The 19,356-nt window shown below is 40.1% G+C and overlaps 1 protein-coding gene across 2 annotated transcripts in view; it reads right to left on the bottom strand.

Moving 5' to 3' along the window:
- The window catches only part of BORCS5 (BLOC-1 related complex subunit 5), a 78,086-nt gene that overhangs the window by 14,477 nt on the left and 44,253 nt on the right, over window positions 1–19,356 (bottom strand). For both annotated transcript variants that reach the window (XM_040596133.1, XM_040596134.1), the window contains exon 3: window positions 7,527–7,684. In XM_040596133.1, coding sequence (XP_040452067.1) covers window positions 7,527–7,684 — 158 coding nt within the window. The remainder of the gene's footprint in view (window positions 1–7,526; window positions 7,685–19,356) is intronic.

Below are 19,356 nucleotides of genomic sequence, written 5' to 3' on the forward strand. Positions count from 1 at the left end.
GACTACTAGGTGCTTGTTTATTTTTCTGGTCTTCCTTGGAAATTTGGTGGTGGAAAGGATTACAATTTAGACCTTTTTTCAAAATGTGATATGAAACCAAAGCACAGGAGAAGGGAACATGTCTGGACTGATTTCACGTATATTCTAGGAGCAAGGGACTGGTCTTTTTTATGGCACCAAATGAAGCAGTGCATGTTAACGCAACAGATTTCAGGCCATCACAAGGGCAAGCAATCTTTCCTCTTCCTTAATAACTGCTAGATCACATCATAAAGTTCATGTACAACAGAGCACTGGCCATCTGCCTCAGGCATACACAGCAAGACATCAATGCTATGTATTAACAGTAACAATTGTGAAACTTTTCAAAAGCATTTTCCCATTTTGATGCTGACTTGTTAAGACATCATCCCACCACTTGAGAATTCAAGCTACTTGCATGTCAGGCTGGAGAAAAATGAGCAAGATAACTAAAAGACATGAATGTACCTTCCAGTTTAACAACGCTGCATGTGTATTTCTGCATGATGGTGCCTGCTGAGTTAAGATTCCAGTCTTTATACATAACACTTCATCACAGAAGAGAGAAGAAATAAAGAGCCTGATAGATTGCCACAGTCCTCATCAATCTCCTAATTCCAAGAGGCCAAAGACTATATTTAAAGTACCGATTACTTCACAGAACACTACGTTCCCTAGCTTTTCTGAAAAACATGGCAGTGTGGCATTAAACGCCTTAAAAATACAAGTGGGATTTCAACACAGGTTCTTCCTCGTTTCAGAAATACTACATTCCAAGGAATTCTCAGGCCTTTTTCTCTGGATTTGGGGCATTGCTAATTTAAATCTGTGAACCAAAAGGTTCAATTTTGCTTGCAAGTTAACACGGACTCATCTGGAAAGTCTTTATATGCTGAGTCAAAACTAAGCACATCTCTCTTTTTCCTTTTGCCAGCCTTGGTTTAACAGGCTTAGTTTTGATCCTCTGAGCCCTTCCTTTCAACGGAACGAAAGGTAACTTAGTGGTCTGATCCATATGAGCACATGGACCTTGAAGCAAAGCCCTGAAGTTGAAGAAGCACTTTGGACTTGGTAAGGCCATTCATGTTTTGCTGGCCTAATTCAGTTTAGTCAGAAGGTGCATCATTCTCATGACTGAGTCTTGAATGTCTGCTGAAAACAAGTTTCAGAAACTCAGTTTTGGTATCACCTACAGGGAAACCATAAGTAACAGGAATGGCAACAAACGTCTTGCTCAGCAGAGTACTCAACCAAACAAAACCAAAGATCAAGCAAAAAGCACCTCCACAGAACTTCCCCCTTAACTCCATTCTCTGAAGGGACACTGGGACACTGTGACTGGAGCATGGCGAATCCCAACCACTCCAAATCTTTCTGCTCAGAGAGAGACAGGGCTAAGAAAAGCGACTGTGGTGCATCACACAGTAGAAACGAAGTGTGCTTGCAGCAGATACACACCCTGAGCCCTGGTTAATGGGTGCAATTGGATGCGCTGCATCAAACCAGTCCCCAGCCAGGCAATGTCCTTCCAAGGTTTCTGGCCCAGGATTCATTCATTCCTGGTGATGGAACAGCTTCCTGCACTTAAGACTTTTCCCTTTACCACCACCTTCAAGGTACTTTGCCCTTTCATCTCCACCAGGGAATGTCAAACCTTTACAATGTGTTGCTACCCCTGCCAGCCCTCTCTCTTCTAATGAGAGGGGTTCAAAGCCACAGCCCCTACCATAGCAAACCCACCCTTCCCTCAGGGTGGAACAAACCCGTGTTGATGACCTCTGCAGGCCACATTCCCCAGCACATTTTGCCACTAGGTGACAGGTCTCTTTGATAAAATAAATCTCAATGTCATGGAAACAACGTAGTTGTGATAAAGGTCAAAAAGCCACAAGACATTCACAAAAAATAAACTGAAATTCCTAAATCCCCAAATTACTGTGCATGTTTTACATCACACGTGGTGACAGGAATGGCTGAATCACAATTTATGAGTCTTAAATGCATGGGATAAGCTAAAATGTGCTTGTATATAAAGCTTGTGTTTAAAAGCACTTTTCTTGTTAGTCTGTCAAATGCACTAAACTTGCTGCTTACAGAAAATAATGATTTAACTCCTATGCATAATTTTAAACAGCTGAAAGATATTGGAGACGCTATGCAGTGTATGTGTGGCTTCAAATGTTATTTACTTGCCAAATAGTAAGGGATTTATTTCTAGACATCTTAACTACATACTAGAGAAGCCCATTACAATTACTTTCTGCAGCAAGCTGGTAAAGAAAGAACACAAAACAAACAAATAAAAAAAGAAAACCATACACATCTTCTGGAATATTTGTTCAAAATAATGAGCTATTCCCATAGCGGAATTTACAGGTATGAAAAAAGCCATGTACTGTAATTTGCTATAGAGCAAACCAATTACTGGTATTAATGCCTGCCTGGACAAAAGTTGTTTAACTATTAAGAACAGTTAAGAACATAAAACTAATGTTTGTTATGTCTGAACATATGGGGGGGCTTCCCCCATAGGCATGCACCAGCTTAGACTGAGGTATTTTCAATTTCATTTTGTATTGTAAAATGTGTTCGGTTTTCAAAACTATTGTCTGGAGTTCCTACAGCATAAGAGCTACCGGTAACATTGCATCGATGTTTGTTTTTAAGGCAAAGCATAGGAGTCCTTCCAATAATCCACTTTCAAATACATTAAGCAGTCTGTCTAGGAATGACATTTGCCTTTTGAGTAGCACATCCCTTTTGCCAGTATTGGAAGTCTAATAAGAAATGCTGAAGATCTTTTCATTCAAAGCTTCTTTGAAAGGAGCTTAGATGGCTTTCAGCTTCCCTTTTGCTTTCACAGAAAGAAGCTAGGCCTAAATTTTCAAGTGTGACTAGAAATTCTTGGATACTCAGCTTCAGACATTTTGAAAGATGCGATTTTTGAAAGCTTAGCACCTTGTACATGAAAAATAATCTTTAAGGCACTGAAACCAGAAAATTTTGGAAGCACACAAAATCAGGGGTGCTTTCTGAAAATTTAGCTGTTGCCCAACTTCTAGCTATACTACTTCCCTGTTTCCCATTCACTGTTATTCATCATCCCCTATGAAATTACTCTCCACATTCTCTCCCTGCCACCCAAAGCAGATATCCTCCACTGATAAGGATTTAATATAAAGTATCCCTCCCTTTGCTTCATTTCCTTCTTTCACCCAAATCTTACCTAGTATTTAGCACTGGTCAATGTTTGCCTTCAAACTAATCTTGGCAGAAATCTCCCATTTTACAGATCACAAAACTGAGGTGGACATTTGTGGTGAAGAGAGCACATGCAGCTCTCATGAACCAAAGAGCAGCTGGAGCTGCCCCGAACTGCAAACTAGGTATCACCGAGATCTATAGCACTGTCATGACAGAGACAGATATGGGATGCAGCAAGTTAAAGCCTCCTGTGCCGTGATTGAGAGACGGGACGCAGCTTGATGCAAGCAAATGTCACTTTAATTAGCCTAATAGCATGATTATATACACACAAGCAATTGTTACATCTTATTCTGATTGGTCCAAAAACTTGCATATTCTATAACTATGTGGCAACTCGCACGAAGATCTCACGCTAGATGTTTAGCAATTCAGCAATAGTTAAAGACAACGTCTGCAGTTCTTGCACCACGTCCTTGAGCAAGCTGACAAACCGACTGCCTTATTCCTTGTATAGTCTCAGCTTCATACTTAGTCCCTGTTTCTATACCCTTCAGTAATTTCTCATGTCCCTTATCACCAGGGCTTGTGGCCCACAAGCTCGAGCACGTTCCTTTCAGCTAACTGATTGTTACTTGTGGTCCTGCCTCCCAGGCCCCTTCCTGCACTCCTGTCTACAGGTAGGATCCTAAACCCACCACAGAAACAAAGAGAAACCACCACAATTGAGCTCTTTTGACCTCACGCTGATAGATACTGCAATTTATTTATTTATTTATTTATTTAAACATGTAACACCCCAAAGCAGGCAGACTGAGACTGTTTTATCCCTGCTCACCAAGTCATGGTTTACCCCTGTGATTTTTAGCTTGATATATCACATTCTCCATAAGGCATGTTGCCACCTCTGTCCCCATTATTAAAAGCTCTGTGGCAAAAACTCCAAGGTGCAAGTAAGATCAGTTTAACCTGTTAACTAGCTATAATTGCCTTTTATATCTCAGCATTTTATAACACGTTGCCTACTGGGTTTTAAAAATGCACCTTTTTCCTAGCATATACATATAACAAGCTCACATGGGTCCAACATACCATCAGCAGACAAACTAGATTCCGTTCCCAGGCCCATCTGAACAGAATGCCCCCAGAAGTCAATAATGCGGTGATTCATCCAGTAAGCTAAAAATTTTCATCCTACAAAATACCAAGGCACAGACAAATTACTCAGAAAATGCTGCACACAGGCTATTTGCTTGAAAACTGTCAAATTTTGTGAGATGCCATAACCCTGAATTAACACATACATAAATCCCAAACTGCTGTTCTGTTGTTTTTCAAACTGATAAGAAGAAAAAATTAAAAGGAATCCTAAATATTTCAGTTGTCCTGGAATTAATGTAGTATTGCAACAGATGGTGAGTCAGCTGCCAAAAATTAATATGAAACATAACATTTAATGCATAGTGGTTATTTTTCCCTAAGAAGATGCAAGCACGTCCTTTTTTTTATTTTTTTGGCAAACAAAGGCAAAACCTATTGTCATAAAAATAAGTCCATTCCAAAACCAACAGTTCAGGTACGAGTAAGTGTAACTGCTGAAGAGGGGCAGTTGAGTCACCTACCCTCAATCACAGCTTCAATTCTTTTCCCTTCAAAGAAACACTCGGGTAAATTTATTTCGCTTAGAGAATGAACAGCAAGCTGGAAGCTGCACAGGTTCTACCTTTAGGAGCAGATACTGATCCAGACAGCACACCATAAAGACATTCCGGCTAAACTGTGAAATGGGATGGAGAACAAAGCTTGACCGTTTTGGTCCCCAAAGTAAGGGAACGCACAGATGGGTCTGCTCAGATCTGCAATAACTTAGTCATGCAAAGTTTTTTGTTTTCCTTAACTTACTCTCTTTCTTATTAAGAACCATTTTAATTTAAATTGTGCACTGATTTACAAACCACCACAGTCAACTGTGAGTTATCAAGGACCAAAACATTTACAACAGTACTTTTGAGTTTTGCCAGAAACCAGGAAACTTTTTTCTGGCCACACAGACAATGAGCAAAAGATAATTTGCCCTGGGACATTTTGTCACAGAAAGACATAAAATATCTTGGCTGCAGCCAGTATGACTGTAGCACACTATACAGCAGGACTATTACTACACCAAGTACAGTCAGTGGCAGTCTGAAAAGTGAACATACCTCAGACAAATGGTAGGAAATTGGGGACTGAAGCTCACCAGCGTTTTCTATGAAAGTTAAAACCATCAGTCACTTCATAAGTATGTTATCAGAAGAAACATACTTCAACGCTTACATTGTTAAAGAAAGGAAAATACAACCACTAAAATAAAGGTAAAGGAATTTACTGTCAGCTCACGCACACATAAGGCTTTCCACAATACACTTCATTTTCCCTTCCATTTTCACTCTTTACCAACAGTTAGCTTTGTCTACATGGCAAAACTAAATCATTGCTGACAAATGGGTGCAGCCAAATGTGATTTCCTTTGTCTGCACTTGCAAGGAGAGACATACCCTGCTCTAGCTGAGCTGCACCCCTTGCTGTCAACAACTGTCAACAGCCGTTCAATTTAGTGCACCAAAGAGAGCCCAAACAATTTGGAAAGAATGATTTAAGCTGAGTAGGTCCCACCCGGCCCCTCCAGAACACACACGCAGAACAGCCAATGCAAGAAAAACATTTTAAAATTATTAGGAAAAGGAACAGTAAAAACCCACCAGATCTGGCAGAGGGACTGAAAGCATGTGAAGTTACTTAAGTATTGTGGACCAAAAAAATCAACAACCCAACTGACTTGTCAGTTGCCCAAGTTACAGAGTCACCCATTTCTCCTAGACTTTGTCAGAGAGGAGTCTGTGATAAAGAAGCTAGTGACAACATCAGTCATTGTTTTCTTTATTTTACATTAAAAAAGAAAATCATAAGCCTTATAAAACTGGATGAAAACATCACCACAGCTAATTTGAAAGGGACTCTGCCACTCGCCCTACGGAAGGCAAATCCAAGTAATGTAGATTGCAATGGTGGCGCCTACCACGACTTTAAATCATGTCGATATTCCCTCTCACACTTTAACAGCCAAAAGAATTACAATCTGCTTGGATTAATGCTGTACACTGTCATTAGGCTGGTAATTAAATCCCATTTCTGAGATTGTGTGATCTGAGTCACCAACATCTGCAAATATCTTTACATCTTGTGTAATAGCTGGCCTCAGATCTTGATACACCAAAGTAAAAAGGCCTTTTTAACGGCTCCCACGTTATTTTGGACTTACAACTCGATGATGACAGCAGCTTCTCAAAACAGCCCATGAATCAAATTTATTATCCAGTTTGTCATGTGGGATTTTCTTAACTCTAAGCCAATAGAGCAACAACAAATCAAGGTCATTGTTTATACTGCACGAATAAAAATTAACCACCTGTTCAAAAATTTTTCTTTTGACACTGAGAGGTATTTGGTCTCACAGACTATTGACATATGCAGCATTCACCAGTTCTTCTACACATCTGGGAGTATGTGAGAAAACACTCCTCAACTGCAGCCTCTCTCATGCCAGTCTGTCTTGACTTAAAAAAAATGTCAGCAATCCTACCACTTCCATCAGTAGTCACACATGAGAAAGATAATCTAATTGCAGGATGCTCATCCCAGGAATTAATTTCCTCCCCAACTGTTTCAGTGAATATTTAAGATGATCAGTGATTTTTCAAATAATGGTTTAGTGGTAAAAACAGCAGTACTGGAAGACCTTTTTGCCATATGGATCAAAGAAGAGACAGCATGTTATGGACTTCGAAAAGAAGTCTACCTCTAACAAATCTGTGGAAGAAAGAAATAAATGGAATACTACCTTCACCAAACGAGATGTTAAGCTATCCATTTCTTTCCTTAAATTAGAGCCTAACCATGAAGCATAACAAAATATATGCTATACAGATCTAAATAAGGAACGTTACCTTTAAAAATTCCAGTCACCTTTTACTTCTTCAACAGTTACTTGCAGTACTTGCCGTACCAGACAAACGGTCACTGTTTACGGCCAGGAATTGTAAGGCACTAACCCATAAACACACCACCTAACAGCAACCACAATGAAAGCCAGGAAACTTTGCTTTAAGTGCACACCCACAATGTTTCTCTACAGGGTTTACTTTGAAGTGGACAGTTTCAAGTGAGCCATGGCCATCTCCAGTGAGCGTTCATAGCAGAAGGTGGCCCAGCCGATGCCCCGAGCCCCTCCCCACCAGAAGCAGGCATGCTGCAGGCAGTACCTCCTTGATCCGCTTCACAAGTGCATTCTGATCAAAGGCAACTGCTTCCGCGCACTGATGAAGATGATCTTGGTACCGGAGACACAGCTGCAGCACCTGCTGGGGGTCCAGCTTCTCTAGTTTGGTGTTAGTCGGGGAGGTCTGCCCACTGAGGAGTCCTACAAGGCAAGGGAAAGATCAGAGTTAATATGATGGTTCATGTAACTAATTCAGCTGCAAGCCAAAAAGCAGCAGTACAAACCCAGAAGAAAAGCTTTATTAGGGGTAATGAAAAACTAAGTCAGCATCTTAGGCTGCTAAAGGATTTCAGCAACGTAATAGTCTAGTGAAGGCTGAAAGTGGGAAGGGTATGGATCGAAAATTTATGGACGTTTAGGATTTATAGCAGTGCAAAGAACAGTTTGCCATACAGCTCAGCCCTCCTTGACAGAACTTAAAACACAGACTCTAAATGTACATCAGCCTGGCTTTCAGCAATATGCTGTGTAAAACAAGTCCTGTTTCTTCTCCTCCACAAACAATTCTAAGCTGTGAAAAATTAACCCCCTCCTCATTTATGTAAGCCAGAAGGGGAAGGAGTTGAGATCTACACATGCATATGGGCATAGGACTCGAATTATTTTCACTAGAACCATGCTGTCAAAACCAGAGCTCTAAAAATTCACTGGTCCTCCAAAACAAACCTGAATAAAAAAATTACCCACTGAAATTATTAGGGGTGAAATGTCCGTGTTTTGCCTACCTTGCCTTTTTTAAAGCTTCAGAACCCTTTCATCCATGAAGATTTTTCTTTACAGTCTCAAAGACTAGCAATATACTTTTTTTTTTTTTTTTTTTTTTAACATGGAATTAAGATCCTTACCTACTCACGTGACCAGGCTTCACAAAAAGCTTACCAAAAAACGGTATTTGACTTAAAACTCAGACACTGGAAATATCCAGAGGAACAAAATTGTACAGGGAATTTTCTCTTGCCCATTGTTTGTTGCCTGCACAGCAAAACTTGAGAACCTTTTCTGAGCTCAAGTATACATATGCCATACTGACCACTTTGCCCAAAGCTGCTGGAAAAAATGTTACACTCTAACGTCTTGTTGTTTTGGGTGGGTTTTTTTGGTTTTTTATGTTTTGGGGGGTTTTTTTTGCTATTTCAGTTACTTTCATTTTCCTTCAGCATTAGCACAAGTTTTTTCTTGCTGGGACACCATCTGTGACAAACAGCACATACACACAATCTGCTTTTCCCAAAACATCCGTCAAGCTATGTAAACTGAATTCAGTGACTGCATGCATGTGCTCTTTGGGACTCTCAGTTTACAGACAGGAAAAGACATTAAAATAGCAAATGTAAGCAAGTATCACACCAAGCAATTAAAAAGTAATAAATGCCAGCTATTTGTATTGGAAAAGTTCTTCTAAGAAATGTACCTCAGTGGGAAATGGAAACTATTTTGGATGGCCCCCGTGCCTATTGGAAGCTACAATTGGTGACACCAAGTTCTTGCCAAAACACAAGAACAAGACAGAAACCAAGATGTAAGTCAGAAGCATCTTATGAATTTGAGAAAGTTAAACCTCTCTGAAACATTTGCAGACAGAAATGAAAACAAAACTAGGACAGCAACTTCATCAGACATGATGGAGTAGGTTTACTTTTCATCAACACTCAACATTTTATTCTCTCAGGCTCTCAACTATCCTTTGACAAACCTTCTTCTTTCCTCATCTTAAGAGGGGAAAAAAAGAAGGTAATTTTGTTTAACTGACTTGCTGCCCACTCTAATTGCCCTGCCTGACTCAAGGTCAGGAGAGGAAACAGATGCTTCACCTTTTAGTCTCAAAATCCTAGGCAATAGTCAAATTATTTTTAATGTTTTAGAATAATCTTAAACAAAATCTTAGGTCCAACAATATAATTTGCAAATCTTTCACGCCTACTTTCAGCTGATATTCAAAATTAACTGGGAGCAAGCCCACTGAATTAAATAAGACTTTCTTAAAATGTGTATGTTACATCTCCTAGTGTTTCCTCAGTTTGTTAATTCTGATCTTCTATGAAATTATCTTGTCAGGATAAATGTTCAAATACTGTTGTCAACTTTTAATATGTTGAATGTTCGCATAGGAATAAAGAGTTCACTGTACACCTCAGGCAGTTATCCTGTTTCTACGCTGATCAAATGCATGATGCTATCAACAAACTAATTTTCTTCTATTACTAATCTCTCACCAACTTCAAGAGGAGGAAGAAAATTAGACTCTATTTAAGAGATTTAATTAACATAAAATGTGTATTTTGGCCAACTTATGCTGCTTATGAGAATTTTGATGCAGAACAGGCCAAGGACTGTAAAATGAGCTATAAAGGAACATGCTACTCAAACTTATATTAGGTATTTACAACCTTGTACAGGTTACATAATGCTAAAAGCAAAATTAATAAACCCTAAGGAGCCTCTTATTCACTATCCAGAAGAACACAGGCTCAAGTGATGGGAGATGTTAACTGTTCAGCTGGAATTCCTTCAGAAGGCGGCAGAGGTGGAAATACAATCCAGTACAAATGTTTGGAGTAGCAATAAAAAACAAACACATGCTGCTTGAAGATAGACTATAGTATTATTTTGGGTGATGCAGTAGGGAGAAGCCAAAGTAATTAGCTTCTCCAAAGACCTTTGGGCTCATGCTGAAAATGCCAGAAAACAATTTAGCTTAGAGTTTGAACTTGCAATAAAGGAAAAAGTAAACAGCAGCATCAAAAAGGCCACGCAGCCTTCCACCTGGCAGAAATTCCCCATCGTCAAAATGTCAAACCACCATTTTTTGTTGTTCACAGTAACTACTTACTACCTGTGCTCTAAATATTAACATTTTCTTAACATTAACATGCAGCACAAGACAGACACCGATCTCTTCCAGCAGTTCCAGAAGAGGGTCACAAAAATGGTCAGAGGGCTGGAACACCTCTCCTGTGAGGAAAGGCTGAGAGAGTTGGGAGTTGTTCAGCCTGGAGAAGAGAAGGCTCCGGGAAGACCTTACAGTGGCCTTTCAGTACTTAACGGGGGCTTGTAAGACAGATGGAGAGACACTTTTTACAAGGGCCTGTAGTGACAGGACCAGGGACAATGGTTTTAAACTGAAAAAAGGGTAGATTAGATTGGACATAAGTAAGACATTTTTCACGGTGAGCATGGTGAGACACTGGAACAAGTTTCCCAGAGAAGCTGTGGACGCCCCATCCCTGGAAGTGTTCAAGGCCAGGCTGGATGGGGCTTTGAGCAATCTGGTCTAGTGGACAGTGTCCCTGTCCACGGACTAGATGAATTCAAGGTCCCTTCTGTCCCAACCTATTTTATGACTATGATTTTATTAATTACATTTTTTAGTAAGCCAGGAGCTTTGCTCCAAAAGAGCAGATGACAACAGTAAGTCATCTTGAAACTTCACGGAAGAGAGACTGCAACCATTCAAATCCTGGAGAGGTTTCACCAGGGAAGCCCAAGAGTTAGAAACAGAGAGATGCAGGGCTGGAAAGGACCCCCACCCCCCATGCCATGGAACCCTGATCTCTTCCCTTCCTCCTCTCCCCAGCAGCAGGCAGTGAGCCCAAACAGGTTTCATGCAATACCACCTTCAAGAGCTCTGCACTTGAGAGACAGCAGCATACTTCCCTATATCCATGGAAAAACTTGAGACCCACAAGGGAAACCCTGAACCAAAAGTGAGACACAGAAAAGGACAGGGGGTTAAAAAGACTGCTATTGTCTTTTGCTCCTGTACTAACAGAAAGCTGGGGAATTATCCAAAAGCCTCTAGCAATTCAGCACTGAGAGAGCATTTTTAGAGCAAGGAGATGGCTAGCACTGCAAACCTCCAGATATTATTAAACAACTTTACTCCTGAAAACTGCTGCTTCCTTCTTAAAGCCATGCCCCACACTTTGAACTCTCCACTGAACAGGGCCGTCCCTCAGTGACTGGTCTACATGTGATTTGTAAGAGGATATTAGATCATATCTGTTGCAACAAAATACTTATTAGGTCACTCTTACAAGTGCCAAAAGGAGGAGAGACAGAGGTTACCGAGTGTTCAGGCGCCCTCCCAAAACAGCCAAAACTTGAACCTGGTCACCAGCACATCTCAGAACAACTAACTGCTGAGCTACTACCTCTTCTTCACTGAGGAAAAGGTGTTTCTGTGATTTTATCTGTGTGATTACTACTCCCTGCCTCCCAAGAACACAGTTTTGCTCTTAAATGGGAAGAAAACAGCATCTGACATTTTAATTTCTTATTAAATTAAATACTCATTTTTCAAGCTGTTGGTTCTCTTCCAAAGAAGGAAGCGCATCGGGAATCATCTTTGCACTGTCTGAAGCATTGAGAAGGACTGCTTGGCACACGAGTAATGCAACGTACCCAGCGTGACAAGGACAGGAGGCATGGAGGATGCCGTGGCTTGGGGAAAACAACAACAGGGAAATGGGAGAACGACTACAGCAGAGCTTTAGCGCAAGAACCAAAAACACTTTGGCAACTGCCAAACATGCAGTCTTGGCTATCAAATTACACTGTACAACAAGTAAGAAGACAGACCACATTATATGCCTGCCACAATGAAGAGAAGTCAAGATTTCCCACCTACTCTGGATACATCTGATCAGTAAACAGCATGCCCATCGAGGTGATAAACAGCAGCTGGGACAAAGATTCACATTTCAGCTCCGAAATGGTGCTTTAGAAAAAAACAACCCAATACACCAAGTATGTCGTGCATAGAGAAATACCATATATCACTACAAGGCTTGCTGACCCACAGACTTGACAAATCTGTTATTGTTTCCATATTCCTTGGCAAAGCAGAGGCATGTTAAAACCATTTTCCTCCTACTTAGTCATCTCCTTGTTGGTTCCAGGTCAACGTACACTTCCAACAAATCACATCCTACTGAGCAGAAGAAAACTGTTAGTTTAAAAAGCATTTTTATGACTAGAAGTGAAGTTCTCAAAGAAACGCTTTACATACTATAGTTATTCTACATACATACAGAACACAGTAACCCACCATAGTTATGTTCTGCTGCTTTAATGGACAATCCTAAAACCAGCATGAGTGCTTTCTACCCTGAAAAGTATTAATTATTCTTTTTAACTTCTGTATTTCCACTGTCAATCCCCTTTTCAAACAGTAACAGCAGACATTACAAAAAGAAAACCAATAGGTACAGTTGTTAATTTATTATTACAGATGGCAAAGCACATGATGCTGTGGTCTTGTTAGTGATTTTCAGGCCAAAGAGGGTTGCTGTCATCAGCCAACCAATCTTACTGTGGAATGTAACAAAAGACTTCAAAAGTAACTCCTTATTTAATCAGACCAGAAGTCTACCTGGCCCAGAATACTGCTTCCAACATTTGACAACCGTGGACACTGAGAAAACAACTTCTTTATCAGTTCTTCTTCCTCTTCAACAACCTTCCCGCCTCCAAAGTTATTAATAAAAATTTCAGGCACAAAATACTGTGCTCAGTGAAGCTATGATACTTGAACTGCACTAATCCTTCTTGAAAGGTATACATTTATCTCCACAATATCCTGTGGCAATAAGATGCTTATTTATGCACAGCGTGAAGAAAAACTTTCTTCACTTGCTTTACACTTGCTACTCTGTAGTAGTTGTGCTGTGACACACAGAATCTGTACAGTGGGGTGTGCTTTCTCCCATCATCTTTTCCAAGCTTGAGAACCCCACTGATCAGTCTCCTCTCCCACACAAGACTTAATTTCTCTGATCACCTCTGTAACACCTTCAAATACCTCTGAGGCCTGACCTCCCTCTTTAAAAGCCAAGTCAATTCTTCTACAATGTATAATGGTTTTATCTCTAACAATCGAGTTACTTCTGTAATTGCTGCTCCTTTGCTAATCAGCAACACCCTTTTTAAGAGCACACACTACAGTGTATCGCACATATCACTTCGTCTCCAGAGAGCAAGGTTAAATGAAGCAATAGATTACACACCATGATTAGCAATAGCTTGTCATCTTTACAGAGGCATTCCCAGTTCTGGTACCTGTTTCTGTAGGTTTATTACTGTGTACATTACCTTTTTTTTTTTCTAAAACCTCTCCTGTGAATGTTTCTCATTCATCCTTGTAAAGAATGATGTACTACTTTTGTAGCAAATGCCGATTCAACTACTTGATCTTGCTTTTATCAAACTCTTTTCTGAAGACAATCACAAAGTCTTCAGCAAGCTGGAGAATCTAAAAAGCTTTCATTAAGCATAGGTTAGTAGAAATTAGTTTTCAAGGAATTTCTGCTCTGGTCTCCTGATAATTTCCTATTTAAACTGCCAGAGACTGTAATCTCTATGCTCTCCTAACAGAAGTTTCTTTTTGCTTTTTTGTTGGTGTGGATATCTCTGCCTACAGCTCCCCTCACACTGCTTTAACTACAATGTTCTCCCCCCTCCTACCCTTCAGCATCACCGGTGCTGCCTGCAACTTACTTTATTTCAGCTGTTCCCAACTTCTCCTTTTACTACCCTCATTTTTTTATGAAACTCCTCTTCATAAATTTAATCCAAGACAGTAAAACTTTTCCAGCTTTTCTATTCTTCCTTGGATTTGAGTGGATATGGTTACCATTAATAAAATAGCATTGAGTTATTTCATTTACCCTCATTAAGACACCATTAGTTTTAGCTTAAAAAGCACCAGTGTTTTTCAAGTCTCCAGGGATTTTCCTGTGTTCCAAGAGTATTTAAGAATGATCAACCCCACAACTTGCCTCATCAAGTATTTCTAAAGCTCTTGGGAAGAAGCTACCCAGTCTGGTCAGCTAAAGTCTGGCCTCAGCAGCCACAGGTTAGCTATCATAGTCGCCTTTCTCGTTGCTATTTGCATGGTGAGACTGTTTTGCCAGTACCTTCAGGCATCTTAAATACCAAAAAAAGATCCATACAAGAAACAGATGAAATTACATCCCTTTTTTGGGACTGAGTCTTCTTTCTTGACCACTATTGCTTGCACAAGCTTGGAGGCAGCAAATTGCTATTAGCTGAGACCAAGAGCTCATTTCCATATATTCTCCATGCAGGACTTTATTAGGACGTATGGAAAAGAAATAATCACACATGTGCAATTTCATCATCATCAATTTCAACATACATATTGATGAAATGCTCTGAATTTTAATTGTGTACTTCCCCTCTCATTCTTGAAGACTAAGAAAAGACTACATCTTCAGTAAAGTTGGAAGATTCAAAATAGGTTTTTTGGTGTTGGTTTTGTTTTGTTGCATAGCTCTTTGGTGGGGTTCTTCTGTTGTTTGTTGTTGTTTTGTTTTGTTTTGTTTTTTTTTTAAATAACACCTCTGTTAGGAAACATCAGATTTATGCACTCAGATTTAGAAACCCAGGCCGCCCTTAAGAAAAGGGCATACACCACAGAATTACTATAAGTCAATCATAAAGAATCTGAAAGAAAATAAAAAAATAAAATCACTGCTACTCATCTAGAAATCTTTAAGCTCAAATGTGGATGGTCACATGATCTTTTTCACAGATCGGTTTATTTTCTAAAAATCTCACTGATAAAACACCTTGTAATAAAATACATATTCACTCCAAGACAAAAGTTGGCTTTGTCAACTGTGTATTTTCAATTCCTTTGAACTTTAATGGGGGAACACAATGACTGCAGGCAAACTGAATAGCTATTATGTGAGCAAAGAACATATTTGTATTGTGGCAAGGAATGTTGGCTGTAACAGCAGATTTTCCCTCTACTTTGGAGTCAGTACCATGTGATCATTTATTTCTGCATGGGTGACAGATGGGCTGAAGACTCTCATCTTGTCACATCATTTAACAGGCAACTTTTCTGACTACAGAGCTCAAATATGCTCTCAGTATGAAGGAAGTCTCAGCCTCCCAACGCAATGTTGCCTGTAAGCCATTATTCACCAAGATATATACATCCCCTCCCCTCTTATTCCTCCACCATTTGTCTTAAAAAACAAACAGTAAGAGATTCAAGACATTTAGGCTTCTATGAAAATGTAGTCTGCTACAATTCTAAAACAAAACCCCCACATTCTTACAGATTTCCACTTTTTCAGGTCACACAATTTACATTAGAATAAACTGAGATTCGGGGGTGGGGGGGAGGGTTGTTGTTATTAATTACACTAAAAGGTTATTTGTTTCTGATATTTCTGCTTTCGTATTGAGCCTCATTTCTGTCAGGGACTAGATCCTTCAAGGATTTCTATACATAATTAAAGCCTTCTCCTGTCACATAGAGATGGCTATACAGAGCCAATAATCTGCACACCATTTTTTGTACCATTGAAGCTTGTAACTTCTCTGATGTGATGACTTTTGTCCTGTGCTTTGTACAACCAGTACAGCAGTTAGCACAATGGAGCCTGATCATGACTGGGACTTTGAAGACTGCTGCAAAACACAAATATCCCAGTGATGCAAAAAATTTCTAAATCAAAACTTCCATTTGGAAAGAAGTAAACCAGAAAGAAATCTGAGATCTTCCTCATTTGGATTGTTAAAAATCTCAATGTCCAAAAGGAGAAAATAGTGTACCATCTGCATGTACTGAGATTTCAGTCTGCAGTTACTTAGATGTGCCCCTCTGGAAGTATGAGATTGCCCAGCATTACACCTTTAAAAAGTCGCTAGCAGTTGCCATAAAATTGGACGCATGTCTACTGTTACCTTCTTTTGAAGCTTCAGGTAGGAAATAAGGTACACAATACACTCTGAAGAAAAGCACACAGCTGCACTTTTTCAACTAAAAGCGGACAAGATCCTACCCAGACCACCTCCCCACTAATATTTCACTTCCAGAGCACAGAAGTAATATGGAAAAGCAGCGGTTTTTACTATGCAGTTGCAATATTGTATTACCAACTTCCTGCAACAGGCCCCACAAAAGACTGGAAAAATAGATGGGGTGATTCACAGAGAAGTGTGAGATGATGGTCCTGTGCCACGCAATAAGCTGTATTTACTCTGCAGCAACATTTATTTTTTTTTTCAAATTCATCAAGAGACACTCAAGACCTACCACCATCTGATTATGTAAGCACATGATATCCTCAAGCTACGACTGACCCCATTACCCTAAGTACTCTGCAAACCCAAAGGCCAGAAGACTGACATCATTTCATAAGATGAGGAATTGAGGCACCAAGAGATTAAATGATTTATCTGAGACCACATGGAAACTGCTGTCCCTCAGCCTAATGACTTCACCACCAGAACATCCCTCCCCTTCTCTCGCTCTCAAATACCAAATGCCAGCAGGGCAGTCAGCAGCCGAGCCTACTTTCCTACCGCGCCACCAGCACTGAGCATCGATGCAGTCACCCCCACGCAGATTCTCAGACTTCTAACAAAGGTTCATGAGACAACCAGAGTCAAATCAACAGCTTCTTCCCTCCAGCCCCTCCATACATACTCAACTGATGGGAGGGTCCAGCTCCCACCTTCCTCATTATATTCCTCACCACAGCTCTGGCACAGAAAACATTTCACTTCACTAAAACCACAGGGAACTAATCCTGTGGTTTACTTCTTCCTCTAGGGTAGCAAATGGAATCACAGCACCAAGAAATCAAAAACTAGAGCTAGCCCCAGGACAGATAGGAGAGAGGGAAGGAAAGGACAGAGGGGGACTTCTCTGTTTTATCAACAGCAAACTGTCACTTCAGTTCTTTTTATGCATTCAAAGCACTGGGAGAGTCTAAACTTCACCTGTCCATCTATCTTCCTTGAAATAATAGGACCTTAACTACCTTTTGTTTCTCTACCATTGCAAAGTTCAGCTGAAATTTGCCAGCAGATGCAAAGTTTTCTAGGCTGTAGATGGAAGAGAAAAGGGACAGCAGGAACAAACTCAATTCCTTTTAAAAAAAGATTTAACATCCCCCCCTCCCAAAATCTACAAGCTAAAACTCATTTAATTAATTCTACTACTAGTAATAGAGATTAGCCTCGCAGCAGTCTTTATTTTATTTTAGGCAAAAGTGCATGGATATTCATCCACATGACACAGCACTACTAACAGAAAAAAACCACCACAAAACCCAACGTTCAGTGGCTTAGAGGAAAGGTGACATCTAAAGTCACCTCTGAGCACAGGGGCACCCGCGTGAAGTCGGAACACATCTGCTATTCCACAATAACCAGCCTGTGTACACACACTAACCCCAAGTACATTCAGTGGGGGCAGAGTACACTGCTGCTTTGACGAAAAAGCAAAAGCACACACACACAGGCAGTTACTACAGCGTAGCTGAAGTGCTGCAAGCCCACGTTCACAACCTCATTTCCTTCATGGTAACTTGTTCATAGACCTTGCCTTGTCCCTGAGTCCACATTACAGGAAAGACAATTTAAGGCAAGCCAGCCAGCCACTTCAGGCTCACAGATTACATCTACGACATGCCTGTAAATGAGTTATTCTCCTTCAACAAGTAAAATCTTTTATTAGATTAACCAATATTGCCATCAGCTGCTTTTCTCTGAACTCCTGGGCACTTTCTTCAGTTCAGATGTCAGTCTGAAAGTTCTCTGTTTACAGTTTATTGCCAGAGCATGGCGTGGAGCAAGACTGATGAACAGGCCGTTTACAGATTCAGCAAGTCCAAGACTTCCATATTCTTTTCCAGAGATGGAGAAAACTGTTTTAAAAGTGGCAGAGAAAACTTTAAAGATAGCTTTACTGGAAGAGTTTCTTTTAAGTAAGTAATAGGATCTGTCGATGAAATTTTTTATTGATGCTTTATAATTGCAAACAGAACACAGTGTTGATTCTGGCATAAACATCATTATATACAAGAAATACATGGTTTCTATTTGACATGTAGCAGCGCTTTTCATGTATTTCCTACCATTTTTGTATCATCACAAAAAAGTATAGACACCTGTGGTATCTTCCTCTTTCCTCAGAGGGAATTTCTCTATCAGGTCAAAATACAGTCAAGCATTAAAGACTCAAAATCATTCACCTTTGTTCTGGCAAACACTACAACCTCAATTACAACTGCAGCTCCAACCTTAAGGGCTTGAGTGAAGGCACACTGCCACAGTAAAAATAATGTCATGGCCAAGAGTTACGGATGTGTCATGAACTTTGTCCATTTTTCCAAGAGTACTATCTAAAATATATATTAAAGAAGCACCGTCCAAAACACAATATTGAAACTTTCTGGCCACAGGTACTAGCAACAGTAATTTCTCTCTACTATGTGCATTGAGGAAAATACAGCAAAGAACAAGAGTAATCTGTAAACAGCGCAGAACTGACATTTTCTACTTTCATCTTCGTTTATCACATGCAACCCAACTTACCACTCAGCCACTTTGCTAGCAATGTGGGCTGTCATTTCACATCCAAATTTTCATTTGGATGATACTTATTTCTTCTCTGAAGGCTTTACCAGCATGACTTGGAATGGCTGCACTACTCAGGACTAGGAAAATCCAAGTGGGGCTGATGAAACTTTAAAATTATACAGCCTATAGTTATATAGCTCATACAGCATATACTTCACAGAAATTATGTAACTGCTCCTTAGTTTTTCTTATAACAAGTTTAACTGGACTAGTTTGTTTATTAAGGTAAGTGGTTGTCCACTAGCAAGCCCAGCTGAGTAAAGGAGAGGTCTACCCACCACATTTCTCCTGTTGTATACAAAGCAAGGAAGCGTCACTTTGGGAACCTGGATGACTTCAGACAATTAAATATCTGTCTTTGGCAACCCTACTGCCCAAATAGCACAAAATTATTCAGGAAGAGCCAT

The sequence above is a fragment of the Falco naumanni genome, chromosome 5 (assembly GCF_017639655.2).
Source record: "Falco naumanni isolate bFalNau1 chromosome 5, bFalNau1.pat, whole genome shotgun sequence".
Classification (NCBI taxonomy): domain Eukaryota; kingdom Metazoa; phylum Chordata; class Aves; order Falconiformes; family Falconidae; genus Falco; species Falco naumanni.